The sequence below is a fragment of the Brassica napus genome, chromosome C4, assembly GCF_020379485.1.
Source record: "Brassica napus cultivar Da-Ae chromosome C4, Da-Ae, whole genome shotgun sequence".
In the NCBI taxonomy this organism is placed as follows: Eukaryota; Viridiplantae; Streptophyta; class Magnoliopsida; order Brassicales; family Brassicaceae; genus Brassica; species Brassica napus.
The window spans coordinates 27,083,485-27,094,501 of record NC_063447.1 but is presented as its reverse complement, the minus strand read 5'-3'; the positions used below and the strand labels follow the sequence as shown (position 1 = coordinate 27,094,501).

General features: G+C 32.4%; 2 protein-coding genes across 2 annotated transcripts; one reads left to right on the top strand and one right to left on the bottom strand.

The window, feature by feature from the left end:
* Nucleotides 1-709: 709 nt before the first annotated feature.
* Nucleotides 710-2,051, top strand: LOC111206068. The gene is made up of 4 exons (XM_048755682.1): nucleotides 710-734; nucleotides 1,396-1,485; nucleotides 1,721-1,856; nucleotides 1,946-2,051. The coding sequence occupies exons 1-4, from the start codon at nucleotides 710-712 to the stop codon at nucleotides 2,049-2,051; spliced, it is 357 nt and encodes a 118-aa protein (XP_048611639.1).
* On the bottom strand, nucleotides 2,016-7,192 carry LOC106393151 (lysine-rich arabinogalactan protein 19-like). The gene is made up of 3 exons (XM_048755681.1): nucleotides 6,955-7,192; nucleotides 2,379-2,827; nucleotides 2,016-2,286 (listed from the first exon to the last, which is right to left on the bottom strand). The coding sequence occupies exons 1-3, from the start codon at nucleotides 7,190-7,192 to the stop codon at nucleotides 2,191-2,193; spliced, it is 783 nt and encodes a 260-aa protein (XP_048611638.1). The 3' UTR covers nucleotides 2,016-2,190.
* Between the last annotated feature and the right edge of the window lie 3,825 nt (nucleotides 7,193-11,017).

Sequence of the window (11,017 nt, the reverse complement as noted above, 5' to 3'; positions counted from 1 at the left end):
CCGAGGAAATAAGAAATTCCGAGGAATTATTTCCGACGACTTGTTTCGTCGGTATGTCGTCGGAATAACGATATTCCGACGAAATTCCGACGATTTTTTCCCTCAGAATCCTTGCTGTTTTCTTGTAGTGATCCGCCAACACACCAAATTTATATTAAAAACTAAAAAATATTATTTATTTAAATTTTAATTATATATATAAACATAATATTTATATTTTTTTACGTTTTTTATAATATACAGTATATTATTAAAAGATTTATAACAACATATAAAAATTCATTTTTTCTTTAAATTATTATATCTTCTGTAGATATTCAAAACATCATTCCACTTCGAATACTCGAAAAGTTCTCAGCCCGATTTTTGTGAATGTCCCTGGATATAAAAACATTCAAGAATAATCTATCTATATTATAATGATACAGTTTCGAGACTCCTATAGCTATCCACGTAGGTGGGACCCACCTCTATTATTTTTTTTAAATGTCAAGTTATCAGATTGTGTTATGGGTTTGATCCGGCCCGCTACCGTCCTCCTATGCATCACCTTTGGCTGATTAGGGTTGCCGTCTCCTTCGAGATCCTTCGTTTGAGGGCGCTTCCTCTTCCACTAGAGTTCAGTTTTCTTACGAACTCCAATAATTTATTGTCTCGAAAAAATAGAAGTCGATCGAGTATCTTCCCTGCAAAGTAGTGTCAACAAGTGATGGATGAGCAAGGTTCTTCCAGAGGTAATCATGAGATATGTTTCCTCTTTGTCGATTTAATGAGTTCATGCTTCTGTTACGTGCTGATATACACATGAGTGCTTGAATTTAGTTACTTGATCTCTGGATTTTGACGGATTCACTCTAGATTTGTCAATTGGGATTTATTTTTCTGAATGATGTTTGTTAATCAAAAGACTGAGTTGATTTTCACTATTGTTTGATTTTTTTTGAAATGTCTTTGATGTTGAGAAGTTTCGTTAATTCTTCATCTCCTTTTCAGGTTAAGATCCTTCACTGGCTAAATCATCTCCTTAAATCTTCCATGGTAAATACTTGAGCGATTATCTAAACAATTATTTGGCTATTTCTTTTATCTTTTTGAATAAATGTTAAATTAATTCAAGACGAAACCTGATCTACAAGATATGTTACTCTGTTTTGAGTACTATCAAAGTCTCGTCGTGAAAATAAAGACAAAATGAAGCGTGTAAAGGAAAAAAAAATTTGAGAAATTTTAATGCTGAAACTCCATGGCTGTCGCAAGAAAACCACATCTCCATGGCTTTCTCAAGCCTTTTATTTCCCATTCCTCGAACAGAAGAGACTCTTTTTTGAATCTGTTAATTTGGCTCTTTTTATATTTAATTGTTTCTGATTATCATCTTTTTATTGTCTCATGTAGAAGATGATAATCAGAGCTTAGCTCTTTCCTACATCGGCTCTTCAACACAGGTCTCAAAGCTTAGCTCTTTCCTTTCATGGGTCAACAAAAGTCTCATACTTTTGCTGTTTCTCCAGGCCAAGAACTGTTCATGTGATAGAAGAGGGACCACGCGAGCAAAGGAATCAGTTGTTTTCTGTTTTAGGGTCTCTCACTGATCCAGAAGAAGAAGAATCAAAGGAATCCTCAGAGGTTAACTCAATGAGTAGTTTGCTCTTTGATGTTGGTGTTTTGTGTCTTTCTCTCTTTCTCTCGCTGGTGATTTTTTTTGGTTAATTTCATGCAGGACAGGTTGCTTTTGTAGATATTAAACTACCAAGAAGAAGTTTGCAAGTGGAGTTAGTTGCAACTCATGCGGAGAGAGAAGAACTAAACGGCTTATCAACCGTTTGGCTTATGAACGTGGCCTTGTCTTTGTCCAGGTACACAAGTCTTTGGTTTGCTTAATTGTCCTGAAGAGACATGTTATATGATAGTCTTTAAAAGAATTTTTTTTAATTTGTTTTGGCAGTGTGGTGGATGTCTTAAGCCTCATAAGCTGGTTGAGAATCTTGGTCATTGTTGAGTATGACTTCCGCAAAGAAACCTCCAAGGATTCAAGTACTGATCAAATTTGATATGATTTTATTTTCTGCAAAGAATAGAGAAGAAAAAAATGTATTATTTTTTAATCAAATGTGTTTGGTATACAATGGGGAAAAATGTAGCTTTTGGAGTTGATACATAGGTGATATAGTGAGAAGAAAGCTAGAGACTTTAGGCTGTGATAGCCATCAGGAGGAGAGTTCCCAGTACGGTGCTGAGCCACATTGCTACTCTTCCTTCTAGCTGGTTCAAGGCATTTCCTCCGTTCTGTAAAACCAGAAATTAAAGATTGTTATATAATTCAGTTTGGTGAGAGTGCATTTCTTTTTAAAGATTGTAGTTTAGTAAGAGAGTGTTACCGCGTTATGAAATGGTGATGGTGCTGGAGACATGTCCTGGGAATCTGTTAGAACTGGAGGAGATGGAGGGCTTGGAGGAGTTGGTGCTGGAGCTGGGGCATGGTGATGCCTCTTGTCTTTGTGCTTTTTCTTGTGCTTGGCAGGAGCTGGTGCTGGTGGTAGAGTTATTGGTGTAAGCGCTAGAGGCGGTGAAGCTGGTGGTGGAGAAGTTGCTGGTGGTGGTGATGCCGGTTGGGGAGAGGCTGGTGCAAGCGGTGGTGAGGCGGTTGGAGCTGGCACACGCGGGCTTTGTGGTGGTTGTGGAGGCGGAGCTACTGGGCTGATAACTGGTGCAACCTTTGGAGCTGGTGGTGGTGAGACGGTTGGTGTAACTGCTGGTGGAGGTGTAGTCAGAGATGCTGGTGGCAGAGTAGCTGAAACGGGTGGAACAACTGTTGTTGGAGGCGTAGCTTAGCTCTTTCATTTCATGGGTCAACGAAAGTCTCATATTATAATATAGATTCGGATTTCGCGGTGATATTTACAGCATGTACTGATTGTCAACTTTCTTATTGATAGTAGGTAACATGTTTTCTAAAATTCACTTATTGTGCGTGATTGTAAGCTGGCAAAAGATTCGGTCTATGGTCTTGCCTATGAGTTGTCATTCCCTTACTTCAGCATCCTAGCAATTATGTACTAAATTCAGAACAACGGAAGCAAAATTTTAAATGAAAAATATTTTATTTTATTTTTTGTATAAACAAATGTTTGAAATATTTTTATTTCAATATTTAGCGGATGTATTTAGTCACGCAGAGAAAGGAGAGCAAAAGGAGTATAAAACTTAGAAGAAGAATGAAAATGGTGAACAAAACACTCAAACACCATCAATGATCACAAGAAGAGAAATGTTTAAAAAGTGGGAGAGCGTTGGACATGGAACCTTCAGAAGAAGATACCAAATTTCTTTTCACTATGAAGACGCTTCATCCCAAACCTCTCAGAGAATCAAGAAATGCATGAACATAGAATTTAAATAGGTGGTGCGGTGACACGAGGAGACTGTCAAATTTTACCATTCACACGTTCACTTTGTTATATGCAAAACCAATGGTCATGGCAGATGAATGCGTCTTCGTGGGGTCTTTCGTTATATCACTTTCGTTTTACGCAAAACCAACATGTTTAATAGACTAATTTTTATAAATAAATGATAAAAATCGATTTAAAAAAGGAGATGGATAATGCTGACTAACCAAATCGAAACAAAAAGCAAAAGCTCCCCGCGCTTGCGTGGAGTTGAAGATCCCTAGTATCTACAAAAGCACGATAGAGAGCAATAAGAAACCACTTTTATAAATAACTGAATATATATCGAGAGAAACGTTTCTTACTAAATCTTAGACTATTGTTATTCATAATCTCTAATATATACATTCACTGATTAAAAAAAATATTTTTTTATAAAAGAGAGAATTGAAAATCTACTACAGTAGAACTTCTATAAATTAATAATGTTGGGACTTTGAAATTTTATTAATTTATAGAGATATTAATTTACAAAAGTTTCCATTTTTAGATTTCATATTTTGAGATATATTTATTCCAAGATAAGAAAAATATTTGATTTTGGTGTATAGACATTAATGTTATTTTTTGAAATTTATATTAATTTTCTTATATTATTTGGTGTATATATATATATATAGCATAGAACTTAGATGTGATTTTAAATATAATATTACTAAATCTCATCAAAAATATATTAAGTGTTAAGTAAATATAAAGATAATTCTATTGTGAATATAAAACAAACAATATAATAATAGGTTCTTACTTATATAAAATATGTATACATATAAATTATTAATTTATAATTTTAATGGAACCACATATTTACATAGAATTTTCTAAAATATTATTATCTTAGTATTGTATCGATTTGTGTTATATTTTGAACCGGCCCGAGTTGGGACCGGTGAAATTTATTAATTTATAGAGTATTAATTTATAGATGTTCTACTGTATATAAAAGCACGGTAGAAAGTAATAAACAACCACTTTTATAAATAGCTGAATATTTATTGAGAGAAACTTTTTCATATTAAATCTCGGAGAAATTTCCAAATATGACCCAAAATTTGGTTTTAAACACAAAGATATTCTTTAACTTGAATCAAATACAAAACTAACCCAAAGGCTTGTGAAATTATAAGTAACCCCTTATGACCAAACAAAAAACATAATGTATTTTTACGAACATACTCCTAGAAGTTTTCTACGAGAAGACTTCCATAAAGTTTTCTCATATTGTATATCTTAAAAATAATTTTAAATTTTAAAACAAATATTTTGATTGAGGAAAAATTTAAATCATGTAATTATAAACATTTACAAATGATATAAATTAAGATATACTAAATTTGAAAAGTTTTCAACACAGATAAGTGAATGTAGTAAGTCATTGTATTCCTTGGTTTTAGATTTGATAACATATGTTGTAGAATTGTATTTTTAGGGTTAGATTTTGGAAGCTAAACATTTTTTTGGAAAATTGAAATTTGATCTCTATGTGTTTAGTTTCGTGTATCTTAAACACTTTCAAAGTTCATTTTAAGTTTAGTGAAGTGTTTTATTTCTATTTAGTTAGTTATTTAAGTTTAGGGTATAAATTTAGGGTCTAGAAGAAATCTTCTGTGAGAGTAGTATATTTAGAGGTAGAAGACTTACATGAAGTAGAAGACTTCTCTGAAAGTCTTATGAATCGAAAATATTTAACCTAAATAGAAATTTTTGTCTCCATATACAAAGAATATGTACACATTTTCTCTTTTCCTCTCAAATGGCTGCAACAAAAATGTAATGATTCTCACTATAACTCTCCAACCTCTCTCTAATATCTTTTAATTTGAAAACATCAAACTTTATATAAATTTTTTCATTTTTTTTTGTCTCATCTCACTAATTTGTTTTATTTATGCAGACTTTTTATCACATGGTTCTCATCTTCCACTTCTTTAAAGGTAAATCTATAAATTTTGGATATCTATTTTTTATAGTTTTATAAAGGTAGATATATCTAATATTCCACTCATTTTCTTTCTTTGAAGCCATTTGAACGTTTTTGGATATGCTGGTTTTTCAGATATAGGTTTGGATATGCAATTTTTTTAGATCCCGGTCAGACTCTAGAAGTTTTCTAAAATATTATGCGCCAGATGACGTCATGGAAGTCTTCTGACTTCGTGGAAGACTTCCTGGAAGTTTTCTGACCATAATATTTTAGAAAACTTCTAGAGTCTGACCCGGATGTTAATAGATTTAAACCAACGAACATCCATAACGTGTTTTTCCTCTCTAGTTTGGTTCGACATTTTAGTAGTAAATACTAATGGATGACTGGTTTTCTGAGTTTTGTAAGATAGGTGTGAAATTTTAATTTTATTGCAGCTTGTAGCTCTTCGGTAAGGAACAACTCGTTGGACGCTTCTTCTATGCTTCTGCCTAACGGATCATACTCCATCAATGCAAACGATTGCATCAGGTGCTCTTGTGATGCGTCAAAAAACTGGACGTAAGTGATTCATAATCTTGAATTTTTGTTTGTTTTAATATGACAAGATTGGTTTTGATAGATTCTGATGGTTTTTTGGTTTTGCGGGTTTGTGATCAGTCTAAGCTGTGAAGCTTCTCAGCTTAGGCCTACGACCTGGCCAACTTGCCCGCCTACACGATGCCCAGGAGGAGAGAGTTTGTTTCTAGGTAACACGACTAGTACCTCATACGTAAACGTAAACGTTACTCTTTGAGCCCACGTAGGCAGGCCATGTAAGCCAATCTCGTCATCTTCTAGATTATCATCAAGATTGGGAATAAGGTTCAAAGTCAATCTTGGACTCGGGGATTGTTACGAGAGATTATGGAGGTGCTGCAGCTTCATTTACATTTTAAGTATAAAACATGGAATGCCACTTGGCACTTGCAGTTAAAATGCTTCAGCAATATGCACCTAACTCGTCTACATTGAAGGTCAGTAGACTGCCTCTCTGGTTCTAAGTCCTATGATTAATGGAGATGTTTGATATCAAACTTTCAACAGGTCTCTTGTTTTAAAAGGTCTCAAACAAATCAGAAGGATATGGAATAAATTGCATCATGTATACCATGAAATATGTTATTATATCCTTAATATGTTTCATTGGATATTCTAGGATAAATTTCGCTGTCCTCAATCGAGATACAATCTTTTCATAAAAGTAACAAATATAATTGTTTAAGTGCATAACACTGTAACACAGATGGCAAGTAATTCTCATATTATTCATCAAATTTCAATGAAACTCTATCCAGTGTGTGAAACCCTAAACCCTGACTTATTGAACAAGAAACGAAAACAAAAAAAAAACTAAACAGAAAGACAGTAAACTTCCAAATTCCTATGCTATTATTGATTCAGTTACCTCATCTCCACCAATGAAGATGTATTGTTCTCTTTCATATTCCTCGTACAAGCAAACTCATCATAGATTATGAGCACGTGCTTTATAAGACCTTTGAACATATAGAGGCTTGGAGCGACACAGAGGCGAGCGACAATCAACCTCCTCAACGCCATTGGTCTCGGCCTTATCAATCACGCCAAACAAGTAATCGAGACGTGTCCTATCAGCTTTCTCAATCTCATCAAGCTTCAAGAGATTGTTTTGCTTCCCGTGAACAAGATCTTGAGCTTCTATAAATCGGAGCCGTGTAGAAGAAGAAAGAGCTAAGTGACTAGTGAAGAGCAAGAGGACCATGATGCAGACAAAGCTGATTCTACAAGTATTCGCCATTGTCGAAGAGAAAGTTGATCAGGGCTTTAGGGTTTTCTTGTTGTTGATGTTCGAAAAGTTAAGCTTGTTGTAGATTAATGTTATGATTTGTGAGAGTCGATCTAACTAAGTTGTTTATATATATAGCCTAATTACTCGTTTCCTAGTTTACTTCGGTATTAAAAAGGCGGTCGTATATACGTATCAGAATAGGATTTTATCTTCTTTTGTTGGATTATTTACATGCACTCTCAACACTTATCTAATTTAACTAACTACTAGAGCTCGACCCGTCCGATCGGGCGGGTGTTTTTTTGTTTACGTAATGTAACTAAATATTTTCTTACACCATTATATAATCTATAAAAATGATAATAAAATGGTGACAAAAATACATCACATAATACATATATTGATGTTACATAATTCCACTAATATTAAAAGTAAAATGATTTATATAACTGTAAATGTAAATATCACGCGAGTATTTATTTTTATTTGACCGATATCATTTTTATTTACCTGATATCGAGTTGGCTAGTGATAAATGAAATGCTAGTAGCCTTTCACTGGTCGGGTTTGATACACGTTGGAAAGAATTATTTACAGCATTTGAGTTCCCAGTAAAAAAAAGAAACCACTTTTTCATTTTTTTATAAATATACTTTTGTTTTCTATAAATAATATAATATATATATATATATATATTTCACGTATTAGATATTTTTTATTATGACATTACGCATAATAATTAAAATATATATTTTTGGTTTATTTTTAGTTTATGTGTGTGTTTTTCATAAACTAAAATATATATGCGAAAATAACATTTGAGATGTTTTGATAGGTTTTTCGTCATAAATGATAACTATATGTAAATATCCAACCCGTTATATAAGTAGTCTTAATTTTTAATTTCTCAACCCGATATATAAATATTCGTCATCCATTTTTACCATTACAATATTTATATTATACTTATTAAAATAAGTAATTTGTTAGAATGAGTAATTGCATTTCTTGTATTTATATTATTATCAAATTAATTTTATTATAACTTATTGACTTTAACATTTTATTATATGTAGGATTTTTATTTTATATGAAATTATTTTAGAACATTGTTATCTTGTCTAAATGTTTTTCTTTACATACAAAACTTGAAGAATATTCTTTTGAAACTTTCTCTATTACAATTTTCTCATAAGAATCTTAGGTGTTTTTTTTTATACTAATACTTAAATGTACACGTTATTACCAAATCTAATATTTCAAATCCTTACTAAAGAAAAAGAATTTAAGGTAAAATTCAATTGAACATATGTAATATCATACATAATTTAAAAATAATTTTCTAATAGCATTTTAGTTATATATATCTAAAACAATATCGTCAATTAAATAGATTAGTTAAATTGGTTATTTGAAAAATTTAATTAGGTCCAAATTTAGAATTATCAAGTAAAATAGATATTTTTAAATATGTTCTCATTATTAAGTTTTTATTCCCAAATACGGCATATCTTTTAAATTTTTTAAATATTGTTAATTGATTTCATTAACAATAAAATTTTGAAAACTGTAATAAACATTATTTAATAGAGGATAATACCCACAAATTTATGGAAAGATGTTTTCTACTTTAGATATTAAAGTTTATAGTATTAATGTGCATTAAGTGTAATATTTATCATGAATTTGTTGTGGAATAGATTTAGAAAAAAATTAATTTAGATTTAATTTTATTTATTACTTCAGTGGTATTGCTTTGTAAATAAGTTATAAGTTTTAGGGGTATTTCTTATTTGTACTTCTATTTTAATAAGATAGATAGATTTGGTTATGGTTTCTTTCCTTTTCTAATTTGATAAAGACATAAAAACATATAAAAGTTGAAAGATCAGCGAGAAAAAAATAAATTTTTTCTTTTAATTAAAATAGAAATTGTTCATAAACAAATTATCCTAATCTACATGAAATTTTGTCTCTTTTGATTCATAGACTTGGTTTTCAATATTTCCCAAAATGACAGATTTCATTTGGAGAATCTCTCTTAATAGTGGATATTGTATATGTTTTTATATAGTTTCATCTCATCATGATGAGATTCAATCGGTTAACCGGAGTAAACCGGTTTAAGAAGAGAAAATTGCATTAGCTCTGCTATACTCTGTTTAGGTAAACGGTTTGGCTCAATCGGTCTATTCATGGCGTGTCACCTTTCTTTCTTCTTTCTCCTGTTAGTCATACATCTCTTCACCTATTTCTTCTTTTGTTTCTGCCTAATAATTTCAGTGGAATTGATTGATTGACACACATATATACCCTTCAAACCGACTTGTGATACTTAAAAACAGTGTAGATTTACACACACAAACAAAAAAAAGGAAAGAAAGACATGATGGTGGTGTAAATGAGAGCTTGAAGAACCTCAATCAAAGTAGTGTCCACATGTTTCCAGAAGAATGATAACCATCCTGACACGGAAAAAATCTTCGGGCGGATCCAGCACCTCTTGCTAATATCATAAAAGTATATACAACAGTCAATCAGTAAAATAGAAGCAAGACTGAATATTACAACAGTCAGTGAGGAATGTATAGAAGAAACTAAGCACTAGAAGAGACACTAATGATGTAATTTTTCAAATGCCAAACCACAAATACAGGCCTTTAGAACTTGCCAAAGGGTTGAACTCTGAAATAGTCCGAGGCTCACTTACCTCTGAAGTACCATGACCATACGAAAGAGTTAAGTAAAGCGTCTCGAATATAACAGACGAATCTACGTGCTCGTAGTTGTACACTTCCCCTAAGAATCTCAAATGGGTCAGACGCTTCTGTTGTGCCCCATATTCAGTCAACTCAAGCCCAACCCTTATCTCCTCCAGTACCTTCAAGTGAAAACAAAGTATCACGTTACATAAAAAACAGACATGATACTAAGCCGCGAACAAAATGCAATACCTTTAAAGAAAATGTGACATGAATAAGCCCAGGAAAAGCTACAGATAAATTTAAGCTAAGCATGTACACATATCATTCACAAGCCGACATAACCAAGCAACAAAGGACACTAAGCGTCATATTTTATGATACAACAGCAACTCCGTACACTCTTCTGATTGATACAGCATAGAACCCAAACCTATAGGCATGGTCATCCAAACCATTTTCAACAGAACGCTTATTTCAGGCTTTACTGACGCGTCGAAGTTCATATAAGAAACAACATCATTAGAAATGATACATTTGATCCGTTAACTTCAACATCATATAAGGTTATACAAAGAAAAGGATTGATCAATTTTTTGATACATTTCCAGAGATACATACTGAGCAAGGGTCATCTTCCTCTGGATATTGAATTTGACTTGCAGGTTAGTTCTTAAAACATTTGTTTATTCAGTTTTCACTTAGGTTCCGCATATCTGTAACAAATTAATGTGTCAACTTCTGTCTCAACGCAGGATCTATTTGCCAATTTGAGACCAATATGACCCAATATTGATGAGGTCAATGCAGCAATACTTCAGCTGGAAGAGCGGCAATATTGAGGATATACATGCATATCTTGCCATATATTTGGCTGTAATCTATTATGTTAATATTCCTTTTATCTCGATGTACATATCTTACGGTATTAGGTAACCTAGCATGTATATATACTTATGGTCGTTGACCTAGATGAATACAAGAAACTCTTCTATGCTTTCTCTGGTTTCTTGACATGGTATCAGAGCATTAAACACAAAAAAATTTCTTTGTTCTTGGGGTTTTTCATCCTCTTTTATTCTTCTCTAAGTTCGCCAATATGGGTAGTAATGATGGTGACGATTTGACTAAC